This window comes from Pan paniscus, chromosome 9 (assembly GCF_029289425.2).
Source record: "Pan paniscus chromosome 9, NHGRI_mPanPan1-v2.0_pri, whole genome shotgun sequence".
NCBI classification, from domain to species: Eukaryota; Metazoa; Chordata; class Mammalia; order Primates; family Hominidae; genus Pan; species Pan paniscus.
The window spans coordinates 93,558,755-93,585,664 of NC_073258.2; the positions used below are offsets into that span (position 1 = coordinate 93,558,755).

Here is a 26,910-nt window from a genome sequence, read left to right on the forward strand (position 1 = left end):
CATTTTCATGCTCAGGCTGTTTCTCAGAGAGAGGTCATTAGATTCTTCCATCTCCATAACAAAAAATCAAAAGCAGCCATTTTTAAAGTAATTGCACAGTTCCAGCCATATGTCTCCCCCGCCTCCTTATTGAGTATCATTCACTTAGGACTGGCATACTTCCCCTCCTAAATTGGAGGTTTGCATATGTAATTATATCAAATGATGTGTTTGTTTATATCTCCAAACCACATTCAAAAGCTTGCCTATGATTTATCTTTGAAATTCAATTTCATCATGTCAGTCCCCAATTTACTGTGCCCAGTGGGTCTACAGTTACATGTGTAATGCACACACCTCTCTCGTATAGATTACAGAATGGGGTTGCCTTCCCCAGTGATGAGTCAGAGTGGTTGAGGAGGGAGGTTGCTCTGTTTTGTCTTGTTCTCTATTCTCTGTATTTTGTCTTGTTCTCTATTGTCTTGTTGTCTTATTCTCTATTTGTTCCAAATGCATTCAGCTACAACAAAGTTATTATAAATGAAGAGGTAGCACTGGTCATTTTAACTAATTCCTCTGGGCCAGGAAGGATGGCTCACTGCATTCTTTTCTGACTGTAAAAAATGGCAGTGCTGCTGAGGTACCATAGCTCATCGTAAGTAGGTACTTTGAGCAGGAGGAAAGCTTTTACACCTTAGTGGTTTAGCTGACCCTGGCTTGATAAAAAGATTTATTTTATCAAGATTTTGATAACAAGGTGTATTTATTTATTTTCAACTGCAAATAACTACCAGTTGTTGCTGTAACCGTAAAATTTCAATGTTTCCATGTTCCAGATTCCCATGGACAAGCCCAATCAGCTCTATTCATTTCAACCCTTCTTCATGCCTGAGGCCTAAACTAACTAACCTATTCATTCATTCATTCATTCATGTAAATATTTTTAAGAGCCTACCTTTTCCAAACATAAAAGACTTATTAAAACCTTAAAGTCAGGGTTTATGATTTTCTAGTGATTTTTCTAACAGCTTTATTAGCATATAATTTACATGCAATAAACTTCACCTATTCAAAGGATACAATTTAATTGTTTTCAGAATATTTACAGAATTATGCAACCATCACCATAGTCTGTAATTTTAGAACATTTTCATCCCTTCAAAAAGAAACCTTGTACCCATTAGCAGACACTCCCTATCCCCATACCACCTCATCTGATTTCCTACCGATTTCCACTTTTAAGTTACATTTTATTTCTTGCCTTTTATTTCATATCTGTGAAAATAAAGGTGGTAGAAGCCAAGAGAACTGTAACCTGCAGAGGCTTTCCTGTGTCTTTTTACTCCAGGAACAGAAACTGCTTGTCTTCCTCACAGCTCCAAGTTCACTGTTGTGTATGTTGTTTCAGACTTTTCAGGAAGCCTGTCTCTCTCTGTTGGCTGATCAATATGTGAGAAACACATCCAGGTGAAGGTATGAAGGTGAAGGGGACCCTGCAGCTCTCCCAGTTACATGTAGGCATTGTGAAAACAAGTGAATGTCCTAAAGAATCGCCCTGAGAATCATCAGGAGAGGAAGCTGACCTCTTCCCTGTGCACAGCCACACCACAATGGGCTGTGGCCATGTGACCCTGGGCAAGGAGCACCTGTGATGATAGAGAGTCCCCAGGGGAAGAGAGGGCAAAGGGGTCCTGGTCTTTTGTGGCCGGAAGAGCAGCAGGGTGAAGGCCAACAGCCCTTTGACTCATTTATAGCCTCAATATAACAAGCATGTCTCATTCCTATTGTGGACTCTAATAGAGGAGCCCCCACACAGGAGAGGGGAGGCTCCATGAAAGCTTCCCCTGCCTTGTGAGAAGAGAGTTACTCCCCACTTTGAAAGAGCCTCTGTGACATATGACCTTGTCCAATAGAATGGCCCAAAAATGAAGGTGTCAGATATGTGTGTTAGACATCCACTGGGGTGACCACACAGACCCTCTGTCAATGTGACTCAGAGCGATGTGCTGCCCTTTATTCCTCTCCTCACCTCCCCACAGCAGGCACTCACAGGCTATCTCCATCACCCCACCCCACACCCACACCCACTGAGCCCAATGCTCTGATCTAGACGCTAGAGCAGCTCAGTGTATTTCATTCTTGGGCATGTCTGGTCAGAAGAAGTAAGGTCAATAAAAAGTCACAGTGAGATTCAGTGAAAGATAGTGGAATTGGATAGTACTTTACTCTTAGAATCAGAGGACCGTCACAGGCCTCACCCCAAGAGATTCTGATACAGTAAATGAGGGATGGAGCAGGGAGACAAAAATCCATGTTTTTTATGTTTCCCTGGTGATTCCAATGGTCAGCTAAGGAAGGAAAGTTACTCATCCTCCTTGACCTTCTTGGTGGCAGTCTTTCCTCCTTAATCTCAGACAGTAGCTCTTTACATCCAAGAGTGCCTAGTATTGCTCATTCACACAGAGGAACTCTGCAAACTTTATGAGTACACATGTCACACAAGCCTTTCCCACCCACAAATACACCCTCCACACACAAAACAATACCCTCCTAAACAAACACATTCCAAGTCTGTAGCAAAACTGAAGAGTAGAATACAGCAGATCTCTTCCAGAGCAACTTTTCATTAACTAAACATTAATGAGTTCCTATTCTTTGTTCTAGGTGAGGAACTAGGTAGGCATCAGAGTTTCCGAATCAAAAGACAGGCCCGTCCCATGAAGTAACTCTGTCAATTTGTCTAGCGAGGAAATACTGACATGTGAACAAAGGATTCTAGTATAAGGCAGAGATCAATAATGGAGAGCACTGGTTATATGAGGGCAGAGCAGATGGCCACCTAACCCTGTTAAACAGGGTCAGCAAAGGCTAACATCTGAGCTAAACTTAAAAAATCTAGCTCAGTGTAGTAACGTACAGCTTGGGTGAATATAGTTAATAATAGTGTATTGTACATTTCAAAATTGCTAATAAATTTCAAATGTCCTCACCACAAAAAAATGATAAGTATTGTAGGTGATGGATATGTTAATTCACTTGATTTAATTATTTCACATGGTATGCTTGAATCATAAGCTCATTTTTTACTATATATATATATACCATGTATATATATATATATATACCATGTATATATATATATATACCATGTATATATATATATATACCATGTATATATATATATATACCATGTATATATATATATATACACCATGTGTATATATATATATATATATATATATATATATATATATATATACCTACAACTTGTCAGTTTACAATAAAAAAGATAAAGAAAAAAATCTGTGGGGCACATTCCAGAATGAATTCATGGAAAGTTAGATCATTTATACACTGGAAACACAGGTTTTCCTCCTGTGGGCAGTGTGGAGGTGGAGAGGAGGGGCTAGCTTATAAACAGCCATGTTACTCTGAGTGGGATATTATTCTGAAGGCCGTGGGAAGCCATTTAATTTCCTGTGGTATCTTCTTGGCTTTCTCTAAAATCTCTGTGCTCCCACCCACCACTTCTGTATAAGACAGTAGCTTGAGGTCAAGAGCTCTTTCACAGCCCCTGGAAATACTTTTCCACATTGCACCTACCTCACCAGCACTGGGAGCACGCTTTTCATATGATTTTTCTCTGTTCCTCCATTGTCCATCAGCATATACCAGGAAAACAGCCCACACCATATTCTCTTTAGGGACATTGTGGAATCAAGAAATGGAACATAAATTTGACCTCCTAATTGCCATTTGACAAAAGGAATAATAAAACCTGCAAAAGACAAATTGGTGCAATAAGCTGAGAGGCCTTGAAGGTTTTGTCTTCTCATTTTCTTTTCTTTGTCTTTATACTCAAAGGGGTGATTCACTTATGAGAAACACCATTGGAAGAAAAGGTAGATATTTTTCATGTGGAACTTGTTTTGTATAAAGATTCAAACACATAAAACAAAATGATAAAATTACAGTATGAAATCTTTGGTGTGTAAGTTATTAAATATGAAATAATTATGTGTACAAGTAGCGATTACAACATTCTTTGTCAAGTATAACAAAAATTATATGTGCATATAAAAGTTAAGTAAGAAAGTACTGTTTCATAGTCTGAATCTAATCAGCATAAACAACCCATTAATTGTTCAGGAACTCTAAAATCTTTAATGAGGTTTCTACCGTAGAATTTCAGTCATATGCAAATGAATCATTGGAATTCTTCATTATCATAAAAACAGAAGTTTTTTTAGTGATTTTTTACATCCCCAAAGTGGGATGTACCCCAACTGTGGTAGACAGGCTGAAACAATTTTTCAGGTTTTCTTTGTAAATTTTACTTTCTTTTAAGAATAATTCTTGAGACCATTCTGATTGTCATGGGGGATTGGAAAGTTACAGTTCCATACCACTTTTGCTTTTCCTTTAACTGGACTTGTTTCCCCACACTCAGTAAGCTGTTTGCCCCAGATATTTAAAAGTCAAATATTCTCATTTCTACACAGGTCTGATTACAACAACTTCAAGGAAATTGGATCGAGAACAGCAGGCAGAACATTTTCTGGAGGTAAGCACATAGAGGGAACTGAAATTCATTAAAACTGACTTTCACTAAACTTCTTTAACCTTCAACATAAACTACACCTTCAATATATTTGAACAGTGGGTATCAAAGTGAAGATATTTCTCTTGGGCTGCTATGTTCTGAATTTAGGGATTTCTAGTGTCTTCTTCTCAACATGCTCCTGTGTGCTGAGCCAGGGTGGCAGGGCAGCCTTTGCCTTTTGCTGAAGGCAATGGCGTATCACCGTCTCTGCCTTGACTTCAGGCCCTCGTGTCAATAATCAGAAAAGAAAGTTCAGGAGCAGAGCCCTGTGAGCCACTGGGGCCACAGATGTAAAAAGAGAAAGAGCGTCAGTGTACCATTTATGAGGAAGCTTTGCTTTCCTCTTTTCTTTTCGTGGGGAGAGAGTTGAGAAAAAGAAAGCTGCTGGTTGAGTCACTGCCAGAGATGACTATTGCTGAAACCATAAAATGGACTCCTTTAATTCATTAAGACAGAAACTGCAGCAAAATCAACTCTAAAAGTGTTATTTCTGGAGAGAGAATAAAAAGCTATGAGATGAGAAAATAAATATGAAAGAGCTTTGCAGAACATTCTTTCTTTAAGCATCGAGTGTCTTTATTGGGAAGCTTGAAGCCTGGGTAGTTTGTATGACACCGTGATTTAATTGTGACTGTGTGATATGAAACAGATGACGATGCTTAGAACTCAAGGCTCTGTTAAGGTTTTATAATGTGTCTACGCTTCTAAAATAATCTTTTAGTTCCTAAGAATCACTTTCTGGAATCCACTACCCCTCCTAACACATACACAAACACACATACACACACACACACACGTGCACATGCACACAAACACACCTTTCAAATCTGATGATAGAATCTCTTCTGGTCTACTCCTTTAAATTAGCTCACCAGTCATGATTTATTTAAAGAACACCGGACTAGGAATCAGGCTACCTGGGTCTTGAAGCTGCCCTGCTGTGAATAGCTTGAAGCTATTTAATTGCCTTGAACCTTAGTTTCCCCTACTATGAAATTTGGCAAACAATTACAATCCTTTATACCTCAAAAGATCACTCTTAGGATCAAACCTTCTGTTTTGTATCAACGTATTTTTAAAACTCTTAAAGCATTGGATATAATAAAGGATTATTATTATTATTATCATCATCATACAATACTATGATAATCCTTTTAAAACATTCCTATCATCTCATAAAGATAAAAGGCTCCAGGCTGCCAAAAAAGATAATTATAGTAATTCTTTTTTCAAAATCCTTTTAACAGGATGCAGTACCTACCTGGTCCAGAACTTAAATACATTTGCCAGAAAAATAAGACCTTATATTATATTCATGGGCTTCTTTCCTTTCCAGAAGACAGTGCAGGACACCTGGAAAGGCTGTGTTCTTAGATAGTTGAACCCATTACTTCCCAGAAGGAAGCAGGAAGGGTGTCTCATTATCTGAGGAGTCTGGCTGAGATCACTTATGGCCCGGTCCCTTGCAAGGTCGTCTCTGTCATCAGGAGGTTTGTGGTGCAGTGTGACTGTCACAGGACAGATCTATAGCAGAGCAAAGAGGAAGAGTATTTTCCAAGCATTTGAATTCACTCCCCAAAGAACCCTGAATGGATTCACATCTTCTACAGACTTACATAAATACTGAGTAATGTTTTAGTACCTTGGACTAACACAGATTGGGGTCTAGAATATCATTGATTAGTACAAGTTGAGTCTCCCCTTATCCAAAATGCTTGGGATGGGGTGGGAAGTATGAAGAGAAGTTAATAAATTAGTACAAACATATGGTGTGATACAAGACATAAGACTCAGTATTAAATAGATCATTAGGGTGACTAGAGTTTATAATAATATATTGCATATTTCAAAATAGCTAGAAGAATTAGAATGGTTCTAGCATAAAGAAGTAACAAATGTTTAAGATGATAGATAACCCAAGTACACTGATTTGACCTTTACAAGTACATGAATGTATTAAATTATCACATGTACCTTGAAACTATGTACATCTATTATGCATTGTTATAAAAAAAATTTTTTAAATGCTTGGGATTCGAAATGTTTAGTATTTTGGAATATTTTCGGTATTCTTAGTTGAGCATCCCTAATTCAAAAATCCAAAATTCAAAATGTTCCATTCAACATTTCCTTCGAGCATCATGTTGGCACTCAAGAAGTTTCAGATTTTTGAGCATTTTGGAATTTGGGTTTTCACATTAGGGATATTCAACTTGTATCTGGTATCATCTGCAGAGGGAAGTAGGACAGCATAGCAATTAACAACTTTATAGGGTTGTTGGGAGATTAAACTATAAAATACATGTAAAACATCCAGTCCAGTGGTGCTAAGTAGGTGCTTAGTAAAGTGTGGTTATCATTGTTGATTGTTGTGGTTTTAAGTATTATCACATGATGACATAATATCAGAAGCTTTCTAAAGATTTAACAGCACCTCCCCACTCCAGGAAAGGTAGAAGCTCCAGACCACTGAAATGCAGAAGGAGCCCCAGGTAGCAAGCCCTGGACTCACCTGGTGTACCAGGGACTGCCCTAAGTCCTGGGGACACAAAGTGAGCAGGAAGGATGGGGAAGCACATGGAAATGAATAAATGCTGTAACTTCAGAAAGAAGCTCTCTGAAGCCACTAAAAGAAAGTTCCATGATAGTGCCTGAAAGCGGGGGGTGATAGGCAACATTCAGTAGACTAGTAGACTTGTTTGACATGGCATTTGATGACATGATGCTAAGATTCTGTTCAAGAAATAGAATCAAGACCACTGTGATGAAGAGTGTAAAGGCAGAGTGGGGATGGGAGCGGAGGTTATAGGAAAGCAGATTGGAAAGGCAAACAGAGGGGACTATGGTAAGGATTTTGAATTTTTCCTGAGTGCAGTGGAAAGCCTTTAAGCAGGGGTGACATGATGTGACTGCCATCATAAGTGATGGCCAGCTGCCCTGCTGGTCAGAGACAGGCTTGGGGTGGGGGCTGAGGGTGACCAGTGGCAGCAGGGAAATGTGGAAAGCTTCTATAGAGATCCAGGTGAGAGATGAGGGTGGTTTGAATGAGGGTAAGGGCAGTGGATCAAGTAGGTCTAACACAAATCCTATCATGATTTCAGCTAGCAACAGCACACTGGCTTTTCTGTGATCTTTAGAGTGAAGATTTTTAAACCACAGGTAATCAGAATCATACCAACTTGCCCTCCAGCAACCTCGTTGCCCTATCCAGCTCCCAAGCTCGCCACACACACCATTTCATTTAATAAATCTGCTAAGGCTTTCAGAAACCAGTTCAATCTCAATCTCTCTCTCTCTTTGTCCTCTCTCTCTTTTTCTCTCTCTTATGCACACTGTCTTACTCTCACTCCCTAAAATTGTACAATTTTGGCCACATTTTTTCTTCTATATGACATTGCTGCAGGAGTTTGAACATTTCTTTTTTTTCCCTAAATAGACCATAGAAGGAACGTTACTTTAACTTAGTCCTGCAAAAAATAAGTGAAATGGTATCACTGAGAATGTAGAATAGAGTTGTCTGTTATACACAAAATTTTGAAACTGCTGATATATTTTGTGACTTGTAAGGCCTAGGTGTGGGTAATTAACCTCCTGGAGAGTGTTTAATTGCCGAGATAACCTTATGCTCCTCTTAAACTCATATTAACCTTCTGGCTCTATTTCATATCTGTCCTTCCCAATAAAATAAAATTGACTCTTCTTGAAAGGACCCATTTCAAAGCTGACCTAGCAGGTACACTGCGAATAGATAACCAGGAGGACATTAATGATTTCTTGGCAGTTTGCTATTCCCATGGTAGAAAGCACTTTAGTTGTATACTGCTGACACTCCATCTATACATTGGTTTAAGATATTTAGCTTGATGGTGTATGGGCTGCAAGGGTTTTTCAGTCTGTAGAGCATTTGCCTAAAATCTGTTACTATAAAAGGAGGGTTGTCATTATCAGAATCCAAAGACTTGCTAAAGCAACAAGAGCAGCAAAGAACTGTAGGCAAATTCACAAGTACAGCTTATACTTCTTCAGTGAATTCTAAGTGTTAACTCTTGCCTGGTTTGGAAGTCTGTTATGTGAAAATATTGGCCTGATCATCTCTTCCTACCATAAAATGCAAAAATGTATAATTTTTAGCTCATTTGTTCAAAGTCGTATACCTTCCTTGATACCCAGTTATGATTATAGTGGAGATAGAAGACTAATTCCAGCATACAGATGCCAAGAGTTGATAATGGACACGTAAATGAAACAGTGAATTAACGTTTTAGTTTTTTGGTTGTGACTTTAGCTCTGATTACTTCATTATCAGAGAAGGCAGCTGTGAAACAGGAAATAAATGCACTAACTCTGTCTTATTATATAATCACTTGTATGGATTGTGTTTTTTTGTTGTTTTGGGTGGGTGTTTTTGGTTTTCTTTCCTTGTTTTTTACCTATGAGATGTTTAAGCTCCCTGTGGGCATGCAACTTGATTTATCAAGACAGTGAATTAAGGTAGTGTGGGAAAGCTCAGATGTTAAATTCAGGTATGCCTGTGATTGTATTTTGGTACTGTTCACAGAGCTTAGATGGGCTATTGAACCTCTCTGGATCCCCTTTCTCTCATCTGTAAAGTGGGGATAACAATTCCTACCATAGGGTTGGTATAAAGAGTAGATTAAATGACAGGTGAAGCATGCTCAGGACGCTGTCTGTTAGACAGTACATGTTCCGTGAATGGTAGCCGTGGTCAGCATGGAATGTCTTAGTCATCTCTGTATACAAGCATCTGTTTGGCACTCAGGAAACAAGGGACGCTTAATAAGTGTGTGAATGAATGCTTACATTAAGAGACGTTATTTCACTCCTCAATGAGACCTTGAAGGGGAGAGAATTAACATGCAAGACAGAGCATGGACGTAGAGACAGGAAGAAGGCATGCTCGGCTTCTTTTCATCTGCATGAGCGTTGCCAAGTTAAATTAACTTTGATCCTCCTTTTCTTCATCTGGAAAATGGGGTTAATAAACTTGCCTCACAGATAAACTGCATGGAAGGCCTGGCACACAGAGATGCTGGTCACCTATTGCTTGCCCTTTCCCTCTTTTCCATCTCCTTCCTCCTCCCCTTGTCCTCCACAAACACACTGCCAGTTCCCTTTCTTTTCCTGGACTGGCTCCAGCAGTTTGAAAAGCTTATAGCACTTCGATTATTCTTGAAAGATACATCTACTTAAATAATCCTATAGTCCTGGCTTAATTATGTGTGAATCTTTATCTCGCTTGCTGAAGAGTATTATTTGCCTCCCTTTTGATCTTGAAATGCTTCTGTGTTCAGGGCTGGATGGTTCTGATAAAAGTCTCCCAAAGAGAACACAGAGAGTGTTTTTATTTGCAAATCAAAAAAAAAATTAAAAAGAAGATGACAAGGCCTAGTAACCAGTGTAAAGACAGTGGATGAGCAATTATGTCATATGTATGCATAGAATTTGGAACAGCCCAGAGAATGTGGTTAAATGTAATAGTGAAGTCAGTATGAATAACAGATTACAGAGGAATAGACTAGATCCATAGGAATGTATATTATTTAGTATCTGTCTTTTTTAACAAACTCATCCATTGTCCTCTGTAACATACAACTCATGTGAATATTTTTTCTTCCTGTCTGAAGTTCTCATCCCTTTTTATAGTTTTATTTTCTGAGGGAAAAAATATTGTTCTTTATTAAGTTTTTATAACATTTTCTCTTGCCTTAGGATGCAAATTGATTTCTTTGCTGAGAGCACACCCTTAACAGCTTCTTTCTTTGGTAAAGCATCTGCTTTTAAAATGATGATAATTTCTGGTAGAGAAGAACTGCAGGCTCATTTCAACCCATTAAACAGTCCACAGTTTCATAATTTAACTTCAAGAAAAATGGAAGTTTCTCTTCTTAGGCATCTCTTTCTGCCACCCTCAGAGAACTCTACAGGAAGTATCCATGGGCCCTCAAAAAATGGTATGTCTGTGCATAAAAATAGCAGCATGGAGCAGGCATCAGCGTCAGAAGGAGAGTTGATGACACCTTCTGTGCTCCAGAGCTCCCAGGAGGCACCACACACAATTAATGCCCTGTGACACAGCTGCCGACCTCTTTCCACTCATTCCTTCCATTCTCTCATTTGTTCACATTCTTATTCTTATTGTATCAACCTCGATAGTTAATAGATATGCACTCTTTCTGTTTTTACTTCCTTTCATAAAAGCTTTATCGAATGACTGTTCAAGGCCTGGCATTGGGCCAAGTACTAAGGTTTTCTTCTTAGAATTAGTGTGTTTTTCCCACTGGACATTTTTTCCTTTGACTTTCACAGTAAGGTCTCCTAGAGTACTAAACTGCAGATCAAGTAGGGAGCTACTTTCATTAGCTGCTGTCTTGGCATCAAGAAACTGTTATTAATTCGTATATTCCTAACTGTGCTCTCACGTTATATAGATACAGAAACTGAGACCTAGAAAAGAGGAGAGTGATCCAAGGTCATACAGCTACTTCATGGCAGTACCCAGGATAGGTCTTTCTCTCTTTATGGAACAAATATGGCTACCAATATCCATCAGCTTATTGAAATGTGGCAAATTGAATCATCTTTTCTCGCTCTCATTTTGTAATAATGGATTGACCCAGGTGTCAAGTTAACCCAGCCTCAAGGATCAGTCTCTATGCATCTGAAGAGAAGGTTTTCTCTTATACTCTGGTTGTCCATCCACCACCCCCTCAGCTAATCCTCAGAGCCCAATACTCTGGCCTGCCCCATCCACCCAGCTCTGGACAAGGCTCACTCTGCTGCTGGGCTGTGCCCTGAGCTCCAAGACCAAGCCCATCTGAGAGGATGCTGTGTCCACATGGTGGGTACCAGCTTGGACTCAGCAGAGGAGTAACTGCAAAGCACGTATTATGGGCTGAATTGTGCACCACCTCCCACCACCAAAATCCCTGTGTTAAAATCCTAACCTCCAGTAACTCAGAATGTGACTGGATTTGGAAAGAAGAGTCTTTAAAGAGGTCATTAAATTAAAATGAGGTCACTGGGAAGAGCCCTAATCCAATATGGCTGACTAATGTCCTTATAAGAAGAGGAAATTTGGACACAGATATGTACAGAGGGAAGGCCATTTGAAGAGAGAGGGAGAAGACAGCTGTCTGTACAAGCCAAGGAGAGAGGTGTTGTAAGAAACCAAGCCCTGTCATTACCTTCTCAGATTCCTAGCCTCCAGAACTGTGAAAAAACAAATTTCTGTCATTTCAGGCACTTTAGTCTATGTTCCTCAGTTATGCAGCCCTAGGAGACCAGTAAGCAGCCAGATTTCATCAACTGGCCTGTCCCTGCCCCTCCTCACACCACCACCTCACAAGGCTATGCAAATGCATCAGACTTTATTAGGGACTGCAGCAACTACAATACAGTAGAAAAACCTCTGTCTAAATTTGAGGGTTCCCGTGCTTCATGCTCCATATTCCAAGGGACAATTATCCTCCAAGTTAAAACTCTCCACAGAAGGCCCTCTTGTGGCATACATGGGTTCCTAACTCCTTCCCTGCCTTCAAGTTTCTAGCTTCCTGAGTGCCTCCTTCCTCCATTCTTCTCAGTGAGTGTTGCCAGCGTACCTTTCTCAGAAATCCCAGTGTTTTACCTACAAGAATGCTTCTTGCCCAGGAACAAACCCCTCCTAAGCAGATTTTTTTAAATTCATGTCATTCTTAAATAATCCCCCCAAAAGGTTTTAGTAGGCTAGTTAGGGATGGCCATTGACATTCCAAGTCTAGCTAAACAAGGAGTGGTGATGGTGGTCGTGTGATGATGGTGGTGATGGTGATGGTGTGATGGTGGTGGTGATGATGGTAGTGTGATGGTGTTGGTGGTGGTGGTGGTGGTGGTGGTGGTGGTGATGGTGGTAGTGGTGGTGGTGGTGATGGTGGTGGTGTGATGGTGGTGTGATGGTGGTGGTGGTATGATGGTGTGATGGTGATGGTGGTGATGGTGGTGGTGTGATAGTGGTGTTGGTGGTGGTGTGATGGTGGTGTGATGGTGGTGGTGGTGGTGATGGTGGTGGTGCGATGGTGGTGTGATGGTGATGGTGGTGGTGATGGTGGTGGTGTGATGTGGTGGTGTGATGGTGGTGGTGGTGGTGTGATGGTGGTGGTGTGATGGTGGTGGTGATGGTGGTGGTGATGGTGGGTGATGGTGGTGGTGTGATGGTGGTGGTGGTGATGGTGGTGGTGGTGGTGTGATGGTGGTGCGATGGTGTGATGGTGATGGTGGTGGTGATGGTGGTGGTGTGATGTGGTGTGATGGTGGTGGTGGTGGTGTGATGGTGGTGGTGGTGGTGTGATGGTGGTGGTGTGATGGTGGTGGTGATGGTGGTGGTGATGGTGGGTGATGGTGGTGGTGTGATGGTGGTGGTGGTGATGGTGGTGGTGGTGGTGTGATGGTGGTGCTGTGATGGTGGTGGTGATGGTGGTGGTGGTTATGGTGGTGGTGATGGTGATGTGATGGTGGTGAAGGTGGTGGTGTGTTGGTGGTGGTGTGATGGTGGTGGTGGTGGTGTGTTGGTGGTGGTGTGATGGTGACGTGGTGGTGGTGATGGTGGTGGTGTGATGGTGGTGATGGTGGTGGTGGTGATGGTGGTGGTGTGATGGTGATGGTGGTGTGATGGTGGTGGTGGTGGTGGTGTGATGGTGGTGGTGATGGTGGTGGTATGATGATGGTGGTGTGATGGTGGTGGTGATGGTGGTGGTGTGATGGCGGTGTGATGGTGGTGGTGATGGTGGTGGTGTGATGGTGGTGATGGTGTGTTGGTGGTGTGATGGTGGTGGTGTGATGGTGGTGTGATGGTGGTGTGATGGTGGTCGTGATGGTGGTGGTGTGATGGTGGTGGTGTGATGGTGTGGTGATCATGGTCGTGTGATGGTGGTGTGATGGTGGTGGTGTGATGGTGGTGGTGTGATGGTGGTGGTGTGATGGTGGTGGTGGTGGTGGTGGTGTGATGGTGGTGTGATGGTGGTGGTGGTGGTGGTGGTGTGATGGTGGTGGTGTGATGGTGGTGGTGGTGGTGTGATGATGGTGGTGGTGATGTGATGGTGGTGGTGTGATGATGGTGGTATTGGTGGTAGTGTGTTGGTGGTGGTGATGGTGGTGGTGTGGTGATGGTGTGTTGGTGGTGGTGATGGTGGTGGTGTGATGGTGGTGGTGTGATGGTGCTGTGATGGTGTGATGGTGGTGATGTGATGGTGTTTGTGGTGGTGGTGTTGTGATGGTGGTGGTGATGGTGGTGGTGTGATGGTGGTGGTGGTGGTGGTGGTGGTGTGATGGTGGTGGTGGTGATGGTGGTGTGATGGTGGTTATGTTGGTGGTGTTGTGATGGTGGTGGTGTGATGGTGGTGTTGGTGGTGGTGTGATGGTGGTGGTGTGATGGTGGTGTGATGGTGTGATGGTGGTGCTGTGATGGCGTTGGTGGTGGTGTGATGGTGGTGGTGTGATGGTGGTGTGATGGTGATGGTGTGATGGTGTGGTGATCATGGTGTGATGGTGGTGGTGGTGGTGGTGGTGTGATGGTGGTAGTGTGATGCTGTGATGGTGTGATGCTGGTGATGTGATGGTGTGGTGATCATGGTGGTGTGATGGTGTGATGATGGTGGTGTGATGGTGGTGGTGATGGTGGTGGTGTGATGGTGGTGGTGATGGTGGTGGTGTGATGGTGGTGGTGTGATAGTGGTGGTGGTGGTGTGATGGTGGTGATGGTGGTGGTGTGATGATGGTGTGTTGGTGGTGGTGATGGTGGTGTGATGGTGGTGTAATGGTGGTGGTGTGATGGTGGTGTTGGTGTGATGATGGTGGTGTGATGGTGGTGTGATGGTGGTGGTGTGATGGTGTGGTGATCGTGGTGGTGTGATGGTGTGATGGTGGTGGTGTGATGGTGGTGTGATGGTGGTGGTGTGATGGTGTGATGGTGGTGGTGTGATGGTGTGGTGACCGTGGTGGTGTGATGGTGGTGGTGGTGGTGGTGTGATGGTGGTGTGATGGTGTGGTGATCGTGGTGGTGTGTTGGTGGTGTGATCGTGGTGGTGTTGGTGGTGGTGTGATGGTGGTGTGATGGTGGTGGTGTGATGGTGGTGGGTGATGGTGCTGTGATGGTGTGATGGTGGTGGTGATGGTGGTGGTGTGATGGTGGTGGTGTTGGTGGTGGTGTGATGGTGGTGATGGTGGTGGTGTGATGGTGGTGGTGGTGTGATGGTGGTGGTGATGGTGGTGGTGTGATGGTGGTGATTGTGGTGTGGTAGTTGTGATGGTGATGGTGGTGGCAGTGATGGTGATGGTGGTGGTGGTGGAGGAGATGACAGTTGTGACTATAGTGGTGGCAGTGGTGATGATGGAGATGAGGGTGGTAGTGACGACTGTGATGGTGGAGATGGTGTTAATGGTGGTGGTGGTAGTAATGGTGGCATGCTTATAAGATGGGAGTGAGGTTTACTATTCCTAATTTTACAGAACTGTCCAGGTTAGTATGGGCCCTTAAGAATAATCCTTTCTGAGATCTTCCCACCGGTATAAATTGCAGATGTACCACTTAAATTTCCCTATTATCTGAAGAGTAAATATTGAATCTGATGCAGAAAAACAAACCTTTCAGAGCAAATATTAATTCTCAGAGCTAGTACATTCAAAACAGAGATTACAAGATGCCATGGGTCTGGGTAGGTCAGTAATTCAGAGGAGCAGCATGTGTGGGAGTGGTGGGGATGTGGACGGGGAGGAACAGTGGATTCTACCTGCCCCTTCTTCTAAAGAGGCACTGCCAGCAGCAGGTGTGGAAGCAGGTAGGCCCAGTATCAGCAGGAAGTCTTAATTTGTTTCCCCAAAAAAAAATCACATTTACATTCCACATCTCTCTATATTACATGTTGACAACTCCATCATTTTTTTTTAAACACTGTCAGCCAACGAACCCCTGTTTTGCAACATTTGATAGAAAGGAAGACTTCTTACTTGCCTCATAATTTGTAATCCTCTCAGAATGAAGTAAGTAATTCACATATTTTGTGGGATGTAATTAGTTTCTTATCTTCCCTTCACCTCATGTCTTTAAAAATGTACCCATCTTTTAAAATGTGCCTATAAAAATAAATAAGAAATGAGCCTATGGCTGAGTCTTAAGAGACTCTGTTGACATTGGAAATTACCACATATGAAGACTTGGTTGGGATCTCAGCTGAACATTGTCTGCACAGGCATTTCTATCTGAGCCAAGGAACGGAAGGGTGCTGTGGATCTTTGGGGTACCTCAAGTTGTGTGAGCATCTCATCTGGCAGTAGCTCTTCACTTTTTAACTTTGCTTTTCTGTGCTCCTGGTTGACCTACTCATTAATAAGCTGCAGGCAAACACTTATATATATTGGGAGACTGGTCTGGAATAAGTCTTTGATTCCATAAATAGCCACCTCTAATTTACCTGTTTGTGAAAGGTTGTGTTTGTTTTGTTTCTCCTTAAACCTGAACACTAATTAGTAGAGCAGTGGTAGATGAAACCAGTTCACTTGGATCTAGGGAGGTCCTTCCACCCAGTGGCTCCGCCTGGCAATGGAAATGAGCCAGTTTTGACTGCTCCGCTCACCCATGGTGCACAGGCAGATAATTGCTTTGGGCAGGTCCCAGCTTGTTGAGCTGTGCACACAGGCCTTAGGGAGCTGAGACTCTGCTTTGTTTTCACTTGTGAATGGGAACGTGGTGCTATGTTGCTGCTTCCTTTTAGTCTTCTGAGCCAAGCAGCTGTAATAGCCTCAACCTCTGGCTGAGTTCTGGGGGTTGGTGGGAGGGAGCCTATTACCCTGAAGGGTTGGTATTGCACAACTGGCTTCTACCTTCTTAGAGAAGAGGTTAGGAGTTTCCTGCATGGCTCTGAACAATCATGAGAACTCCTGACTGTGAATCCCCCATCCTAGGAGCCCAGACTGGCTTCTTCCCCGTAGTGCAATGATGGTAAATTGACTCTCTGCCCTTTACTTCCATAGCTCCTTTTCCTTCTTTCCTTTGTGTTGCTTTCCTAGTTTATTTTATGGCACACACTCTCTGAGCTACAGAATGATCTGTCCAGTCTAATTTTATCGAGGCCTTCAGAAACCACTGAAGCTCATGCCTAATGTCAGATGTGTTTGACCCAGTTGAGGACTTCAAATCTGTCTGTGGGAAAATTTAAAATGTAATGACAGCAAGTTTAAAATATGGAATTCAACTCAAGTGCTTCTATTAATAATCAGGAAAAACTACTTTGGCATGCTTCCTGCCTGCAGCAGACAGCTTTGTTCAAATGAGCTGTTGTTTCAAGACCTTTCAAGTGCCTTGCTTTTGTGGCAAATTGGGGGCTACCAACCTCATCTATTTTGTGGCAATACTGGTTTACTGAAATACCAAGAGAGTTGTCAGCGTAAGGATGCAGAACATTGTCATGAAAATAAGTCAGGAGAGCCCTGCACGTCAGAGCCAAGGAAAATAGTGTAGAATCTTGGAACAATGCCAGCCTTCAAAATTGGGAAAACCTATAATAAGTTTGGTTGTTTAATTTTGGGGAGTGTAGAACTGTAAGGATGTTACACAATTATTCAATCAAACAGTGAAAAAAATCTCTTATAAGACACTGTCCTAATTGTGATCATCCCTTTACATTTATATCAAACTAATATATTATAAATGTAGATAGAGATGGTTAATGCACAAGATATGGAGACAGACATAGTAACTCACTAGCTGTGTGACCTAGAGCCAGATTACTTAATCTAAACCTCCGTCTCTTTACCTATAAAATTGGGACAATAATAATACCTTTATAAGATTTGGTGAGGATATTTACATTGCACATGCATTGCACATGTTAAGTGTTTAATATGTTAGCTATTATAATTAGAAGCTTTAAAATTTTCCATGTGATTCCTGAAGCAGTCATCTTGTGACAAAATTCAGAACACTTAAGGCCTTGTATTATGCATTGTATTTATAGTTTGGTTCATAGTTGTTGAATATACTTATGATACTTTAATAAGATAGCATCTATGAATGAGCCTACAGAAGTTCCTGGCACATGGTATGCACTCAAAAATATATTAATTTTTTTGGCCCTTTTCTGAAGAAAATCCCAAAAGCTTAGAGATTTATCAGCTTCCGCTGGCCACCATCCACTTAAATAAGCTGTAAACATGTAAGTTGCAATAGCTTATTCTCCTAAGACAGGCTAATGAGTCAACCGTGGGTCTGGCATGGCTATGATGAAGGTCATTAGATCTCTACTATTGGATCCACAGTCTTTCTCTCTGGCTTTCTAAACCAGTATCCAATAGGTAGACCGAGGCACCCAAGCTCCAATAATAGAGCAGTAGCATTTCCAAGCATCCAGGAGCTCCATAAATTAGTCTTACGACTAGGATGGGACAAATAACTAATTTCCCCAGGCCAGCCATGTTCAGGCCTATGCAGCCTTATCACTAACCCCTAAGCTTTCTCCCGGAATCATAACCCCTTTAAGGTCTTAAATTGTGTTTATTTGTTAATGCAGTCAATGTGTTTAACATTTAGACATCTAATGGGAATTTTTTTATGTTTCATTCAGATGTCAAAACCTCAATCGTGTAGAAATACGAAACTGGATGTGACTGTGTAGGAGATGTTCGATGGAGGTAGCCCACAGCATGGTTAATATTCAGCAGCAGATATCATCATTTGAAAATCATTGCCCTGGGTAGTTTCAAACTCCGCCTCTCCTTTAGGCTATTCTTAGCTTCATTAGCAAGCTGCAAGATGAGCTCCACTGAGATTTCTAATCCTCTGTCTTCCTGGCCCTACCTTTAGTGAAGGTCACCCATAGGAGGAAGGGTCAGATTACTCCGCTTTGTACCCCAGCACCTAAAACAATGCCAGGGATGTAATAGGCACTTGATGAATGTTGGCTGAGTGGAAGTTTAGGGCTCCAGGTAATCCACAACCCAGGTAATCCATGCTTTGCAGGATATAGTGATATGTACTGTCCAGAGATCCACAAAATATACACTAAGCACACAGAGGAGGCACCTAGGTGGGAAGTTTGAGGAGCCCTTGGGGTGCCAGCTGATATGCAGAACAGGGAAGGGCTTTCTCCTACGGCATCCCAGTCTGTACTGAGGTGGCTTGCCAACCCCAGCTCCTGTTTGGAGCCTAAAAGCAGTTCCTAAATCACATTACCTCCGATCATCCTCGGGAGATCATAAATACATAATTCAGAAGAAAGATCTTAGATTTTTCATGAGGTACCCATTATAATTCCTGGCATGCCACTCTAGAGTTTTAAAGATGCTGATAAGTCTTAAAATTAGATGTAGGGCTAAGCTCCAGGCTAACGTATACCTTGCTATTATGTAATTGAAATAAAATCTACTTTTAGGTGTCTACTTTCAAAAAAAATAGAAAAATGTTAATATTTTAAAAAATGTATAAGTACTCATTAGTAGCCCTCTTAAGAAGCTTCACAAAGACAAAGCACTTTAAACTAAGCAACCAGTACCACAAAGTAGACTGACCGATCCAGTGTTCTGACTTTCCCCATATTGAGAGAGGCTTAATTTGTTCTTGCTTTGTTTTTGAATTGAAGGCTATGAAAGCAAATTTTGATCCCATAGGATACCAAATGACTGAGATTTTCTCTTCATGGTATATGGCATTCTTCTTGTCACTGCAAATAACTTTGGCAAAGTCTCAACTTTGCATGTCCCATCTTTGCCCTCCAAGGCCTAAGAACCCCTTCTCATTAGGTGAAAAAGTCAGAAAGGCTGCAGTCAAATTTAAAGCAATATTACAGCCTTGTTGGCAGGGAGACATAACCGCAGCAGACAGACTCTTGAGGTATGCAGGAATTAGAGATGCGCTTGTTTGGTATCAGCCAGAACAGAATGGGATTTTTTATTTAGCATTTTTTACAACAGAAGGTGTTGTTCTGTCTCTATCAGCAGTAGCCAGGGCATGCTTGCTTCACCTCTGAATGAAGAATTACAAACATCTCTGTGCAAGGCCGTGACAGACCCATAATGTGTGCTTTGATACAGGCACAAAACCATTTACCCGTCTTCAAAAATGATGCTTCCAGAAGCAATTCATTTAAAAGTTCCTGTCATGCCACAAGGACATCAACATGTATGGAAGAGTGAACTCAGTTTCTCATGGTGTAAAGCAAGTACACACCTAGGTGAAAGGGAGAAAAAGCCTATTCCAAAACTCCTCTTTTAGAAATTACATAGTGCCTATGGTAGGATTTTTTAAAATACAATTATTTCCAATTATAGAAATATGAGAATCATGTAACTATGATCATATATGATACATGTTCATTGTAAGAAAATTTAACAAAAACAGAGAAGACAAAGATAAATGAATAAAAACATTTAATAATATTCATAGTTTTTCCATGAATTGATGATTGTGTTTTAAATTTTGGTAAATAATCTTTCAGAACTTTCTTTTACATTTATGTATATATGTATACACATATATTTCATATAATCCTGCATAAAATTTGTGAAAAAATCTATTAAATACTTCATATAGTTTCATATCCTTGCTTATTTGTTATGGACATTTTTCTATATTAATATATTTACATTCAATATGTTACTTTTTTCCATTGCATGGGATCTCATTAAATAGCAATCTAGGGTAGAGTTGCCAATGACCTTAAGTAGGAACCATCTATCACTTTTTCTAGAATATTGCATGAATATAGCCCAGCCCCCCAGGAGGCCCTAGTGATACTTCTGTAGTGTTGGTTTGGTGCCCAGTTTCAAGCCATTTACTAGCCTTCACTTCTGCCTGTGGATCAGCTAAAGGAAAGACTCTGGACATCATCTAATGTAATTTGGCAGATTATTTCCAATACTTGATCAGATTGCACGCAAATATGAACAAAAATCTATCCCTTGGCTGATCTGTAATACTCTACCTTATAGCATTTACCTACTGAAGGAAAAATTATACAGTGTAAGAAATGTTTATGTAAATATCTTTGAAACATTTGGAAAAGAGTACTGCATATTAATTCATGTCCTTTGAAAAATTATATCAAGAACCTAAACATGTAACCTAAATATGTAACTTTAGACATCTAAACAGGTTACCCACAAATATCAACTACTCTCCTTTCTTCCAGTGTAGTTTGATATTCTACCTTACAACATTTTGTCATTGAAGACAAAATGATATATTGTAAGCACCTTTTCACAAAAGTACAAATAAATCCCACAGAATCATAAAATTTCAGAGCTAAATAGTACCTTAGAAATCATCTGCTTGATGATGGATTATTTAAATCCCAAACTAAAGATCTGGATAAACATTTGCCAAATGTGGGCATGCAAGCGACATTCGCATTTGGCATAGCTGTCTGCATTCTCTACTGGTGACAAATTGTAGTGTAAAAAGAGGGAAAGGATCCAAACCAAACTGTAGCTGAGGCTTGACATGTCTCTGAGAGGGCACATATGCCTTCTCATGTTTAAAAGCAAAATCCCTTCAGATGATGCAGGTAGAATAAGGAGAAAGAAGAGCAGCCCCTGTCTCCCGCCACACATCCCCCATCAGTTCCAACTTGGAGCTATTAAGAAAAAGGGACTCTGGAAAGACTCTTATGTGCATGCCAAGAATAAGTCATCTCTGCACTCAGAGAAACCCCACTTTCAGACAACCTTGAAATGTGCTTTTCACGGAGGGAGGGCATGAAAAATAGTATGCTTCTATAAAACATCCCTTTTTGAGAGTAAAAATGTAAAGAAATATATAATTCATGAAAATGAGTCTGTTGTGAAACCATAGATTACAAGGTCCTTAATGACTGTTTTTGTTTTCTTCCTGGTACTGACTTTGTACTTATTAGACTCTAAGTAAATATTAGCTGAATTAAAATGAAAAAATATATATTCTTACCTTCTCTTTTCATTGTGTTTAGACAGAGGAAAGAGAAAACTAATCTCAACTCAACTTTACAATTAGTTCTTACCTGAGAGGAGCTTTAGCTATCTAGGCTTTTGCCCAGATATTTCCAAAGGCATAAATGTGTAACTATAAATGCCTAACAAATGACAAGGGCAGTTCCGAAACTGTAGCAGAAAGCACCATCTATAAGGTTGCCAGTTGGTAACACAAATATTTCTGAACCACCTACAGTTTAACTTAATTATGTTTTCCACAGTAGGGTTACTTGCTCCCGGAAGGACAGAATGCATGAGGCTGAAGTTGCTTAACAAATGGTGTTATCTGGAGATGTGTACATTTCCAAAGCCCAGCCCCAGCTTACAAGCTTGAAATCAGCACTCTGACCAATACATAAAAGACACTGCACACTGCTTACCACCTCACACAGATGTTCAGGCTTAAAGTCTGACATAAGAGATTAAGAAGGCAAGTTGGTGAAAAATACAGCTTCTGGAAGCTATAAGTAGACCCAGAGATGGACCCAGGGATCTTACAAATCATACGTGAATCTTTGAGAAGGAAGTTGCCCTTGACTACCACAACTGAGGTTTGGAGTAAGCGTTCAAAACTGCAAAGAATGATAAGCAAAGGGAAAAGCATTGTTCTCACTGCTTTTCTGTTCTCTCCTTGATTGTCATGCATTTCAATGGCATCCAGATGTTCTATTATTTTAGCTACCAACTTGGGAAATTACATTGTAGTTACTTTCAAAGTTGTCAGAACACTAAACTCAACAATGACAGTTTATAACCCATTTTCTCTAAAGTGCTCAATTTTTTTTCTTAACCCTGATGGGCTGGCATTTAAATAAAGTAAGCCAGGATTCTGAAACTCAATTAGTTTCTGGATATGCAAAGTTATTCTTTGTGCTCATCCACATGCATATTGGTTCTTACATCTTGGGTACCCTGTACTTTAATTTTTTCTCTATTTGTATCTAGATTTGTTTAAAAATAGGAAATTCACTTCATGCTTTAACTTTCAATAGTTTTCACTCTTTAAAACTAAACTATTTAAATTCTTTTGGCTTTTAAATTTGCATTTTTCAGAAAATTGAAGGCTAGTTAAAAAGGCCAATATTATTAAATTTGAAAATGCATATTTTCCCAGTTGAATCAAAAACATAATAGTATGTATATCATATTTTACAACTGATTTCTTTAAGATTTCCCAGAAAACTCAGTTCATAATTTTCTGTTGCAAAGGGATGAAGTTCTTCTTCAGTTTAATGCCTGCAGCATTCTTATGGTAATTTTGAAATTGGGAGACTTGGTCACATTCATAAATGGTAACTGTAGAAAATTGACTACCTTCAAATCAAATAAAAGCATAAAGAACCTTGAGGATACTTTTGAAAAGAGGAGACTCTCTCTAACAAGTCTAGTTACAGTGTCTATTCCTAGGGCAGATGAATGAGAGAGTTCTTATAAGACTACTGCTGTAGTTTCTTTTTCTTTTTTTTTTTTATAGACTGCTTGTATTATCTGTCTGTACAGTACTTAGCACCCTGTTGAACTCAATAAATATGCAGTGGTGATAATATTGCTCCGAATTCACTTAGCACTTTCACATCTTTTGAGTGTCACAATGTTCTGCCTACTAGGTGCAGGGAATTTTAATTTAATGCTCATTCTGAGGCTTAAAGCTTGGAAGTGCAATGACCCATGTAAGATAATCCTCCACTCCAGTAGCACATTTTTGGAGCAAAGCCATTAGGTTGTACAAGAATTCATTAAAAAGCAGAAAAACTGTACTTCCCACACTAAAACACTGATGAGGCTCAGTACACTGTTGTTTCTAATCTCTACCCTGGAAGCCATCCACATCATATTCCCCCAAAGCACAAAAAAGGAAAAAAAAAACTTGAAAAATATGATGATTAAACAGTTCTGACCAACCTCAATCAAACTTTGATCCATGGCAGAAATTAGGAAAGAAATCAAAAGGTCCTAGAACAAGTTCTTCATCAGAACAATACAGTTTGTCCCTCAACCTAATTCAGCTATTACTAGATTGTGGAATACCTAGCAGTTTCCACGTATTTTCTCCTATGAAGTTGCATTTTTCTCTTGGCTTTTTAGAAACTATCTACAGGTAGTTTTAATACCAATAAAATCAATGGTATCTTTAGCACTAACACAGTTTCTAGCATCTAATAAGCACCCTGGAACTATTTAGTTGAATGAATGAATGAATGAATGAGTGAATGATCCATGAAGGGAAATACCAAATTGTTCTGAAAACCCTGGTCTCGGTTATTTTATTGCTTCATTAAAAAGAAAAGACTGTTGGGGTTACCTGACAGAATCTTTAACTTTTTAAAACATTCCAGTAGTTTATGGGGTATGGGTTGTTTTTTGTTACATGGATTTGGGACTTATGAGGATAACTAGCCTACTTCTAAAAAAAAAAAACTAAAAGTTATCATAAATGTAATAAATGTTCTGGGAATATTAAAATTAAATTGGCCGGGTGTGTTGGCTCACACCTGTAATCCCAGCACTTTGGGAGGCCGAGGTAGGCGGATCATGAGGTCAGGAGATCGAGACCATCCTGGCTAACACGGTGAAAGCCCGTCTCCACTAAAAAAAAAAAAAAAAAAAATAGCTGGGTGTGGTGGCAGGAGCCTGTAGTCCCAGCTACTCAGGAGGCTGAGGCAGGAGAATGGTGTGAACCCGGGAGGCAGAGCTTGCAGTGAGCCAAGATCGTGCCACTGCACTGCAGCCTGGGTGACAGTGCAAGACTCTGTCTCAAAAAAATAAATAAATAAAAATAAAAAATTAATTAATTAATTAATGTTAAATTGATATAAATTATCACTCATGAGAATACACAGATATTTGGTGTGAGATTTAATTGACAGTCCACAATTGATAATTAACTGTAAACACACTCATGTATGTGCATGCACACACACATACACACACACGTACTTCCAGCATATAAAACATAATTATACCCAAAGTTACCCTAACACAGTTGAGGATACCAGAATAACACAGGTGAAGTACTTATGAACTGTAGGACAGCACATGATAAAATTTTATACCCAACTTTGAGAAACAACTTGTATGTGCTATAAAGTTAATGGCCTCACTTATCAGGGAGGACTTCACAGAAGAGGGGAGACTTGACCTGGGCCTTGGATAAGAAGAAGATCAACGTAAAAGATGAGAACACTGATGATTCAAGCAGAAGATATAAAGAGGGATGCATATGGCACCCTTGGGAGACTATGACAGGAGTAACCTACCTGCCAGTGGAAGTAGGAATTGGAGAGCAGTAGAGGAGGGAAACTGAAGTAGTTTCGACTAGATACTTGATGAAATACAGAACCATAAAAGGTTTTTGAGCAGGATGGTGGCATGATCAACGTCATATACAAAGACAGTTTTTCTGGGAAAAGAGGACTTTGGAGTTAGAAGGAGTCTGGGATCAGACCAGCTGGTTAAGAGGAGGCAGATCGAGGTGTGAGGGGATTGCTATCCAACTGCAGGTAGTGGTAGCAGTAAGATAAAAGATACCTGGATAAATGGGCAAAACTCGGTGATTGAATAGGAAGGAGTGAAGGAAGGAACAAGGATAGTTCTTCCTCATGGATGTCAGAAGCTGGTGTTCAGTAGCAGGCATGTATAGACATCATAAGTTTGGTTGGCTTCATTTGTGTTTCTTCCCTTTAAATGAAGTGAGGTGGTCATCCTGCTAGCAACTGACTGCCTAATTAGCTCTTTCTCATTCGCCATCAGTATATGAGCTGAGGACTGATCTACTCTTGACTTGTGCTTTGAGTTTCCAGTTCAGAAAAAAAAAAGGCTTCCATAAGAGTTTTCTGGAAAAAAATATACAAAAATTATCTTTTTACTTTTACAGAAAATTTGCATATATCTTAGTTTTACTCATTTCCATAAGGTTCTTAACTCTGCCTGTTGAAGTAATCACTATGGCAACTGCAGTGTTTCTGGCACAGGTGAGTTGGACTTAGGGTCCATATATTTTAATTTTCTTTTTACTTGCATGTGTACTTGGGGTTGACATGAAGGATTAGGCAATTCACTCACCAGGGTCACTTTGATGAACACATCATCCCAGCCTAATTGCTATGATGTAGAAATGGAATCTAAAGAGAGATTCATTTGGGAAAAGGAGGGAGGATTCCCTTTATGATTGTAGTAGAGATTTAATGTTGTTACAGTGAATAACAACTGATAGAACATTTGCATAGCTGGAAGAAACCCATTGTTGCAGGATGATGTTAAGCCATATTGGTGGAAAGAGGCTGGGTGTAGGTTCAGGCAGACCAAGTTTTGAATCAAGATTCTGCCATATATTTGCTGAATGATCTAGAGCAAATTCTTACTCTGTGATAGTCTCAGTATCCTCAGTTGTAAAATGAAGATAATAGCAACCACCTTATCGGGTTGTTTTATGTGTTGTGTAGAAAGCATGTGTGGAGAGACTAACAGAATGTCTTGCATACAGTAATATATCAACTGTATCAACTGTTAGTTTCCTTCTTCACGTCAAAAAATCCTCCATGTTTCTTTGTCCCCAGTACCTAGCACAGTTTCAACATATTCAATAACTATTTTGTTCAATAGATGCAAATGCAGAAGGGCATTTTGAGGACTAGGAAAAGTAGCAATATCCATTGTTAAATAGACATGTTTCCTTTCCAATGGGGGTCCTAATTCAGCGCTTCAGCTAAAGGGCATATATACAATTGTGGGTGTGTGCATTGTACTTCCAAAGATGAGCAGTTGTATCCTCTCACAGCTCTGTCAGGAAGCTCATCATGACTCACCCTCCTACAGATCAGGTGGTTAATTATGTTATTAAACTGTCAGAATTATCCAGAATGGCTTTGTCATCCACCTGACAAGAGACCTCAGTTTGATACCACTGTGTTCAAATGGCTGAAAAATGTGAATGTGTTGTGAGATAATGTATGAACATATATGGAAGATTTTTTTCAAAATGTTTTATGCAAGATTTTTTTCCTTTAATTCCTGTGCTTTAGCTATTACATTGTTCTTAACTTAAAATTGATTTTAGTTCACGTCTACAGCTATCTTTCAGAGCCTAAGATATGCAGGTTCTGTGGTCAATGTGATGGGGACAAAGATGAGTAAGATTTGGCTCATTGGGACCACAACCCTCACTTCTTAAAAAAGAAGAGAAGACCTTCATCAGAATAAAAATCACCAGCCATGATCTTTATTATGATATTTTTACTCATCGTGAAATGAGTAAACTGGATGGTAGCAAGCTAGATTCAGCTAAATAGTCATGGTGGATTGCAAAAAATGGCCACAAATTCTTGCAACTCTTTCTTTCA

The 26,910-nt window shown here is 40.4% G+C and overlaps 1 protein-coding gene across 3 annotated transcripts in view; it reads left to right on the forward strand.

The window, feature by feature from the left end:
* FAT3 (FAT atypical cadherin 3) overlaps positions 1–26,910 on the forward strand; it is a 679,183-nt gene that overhangs the window by 471,806 nt on the left and 180,467 nt on the right. For all 3 annotated transcript variants that reach the window (XM_034933534.3, XM_034933535.3, XM_003813776.5), the window contains one exon: positions 4,482–4,543. In XM_034933534.3, the coding sequence (XP_034789425.3) occupies positions 4,482–4,543 (62 nt within the window). The remainder of the gene's footprint in view (positions 1–4,481; positions 4,544–26,910) is intronic.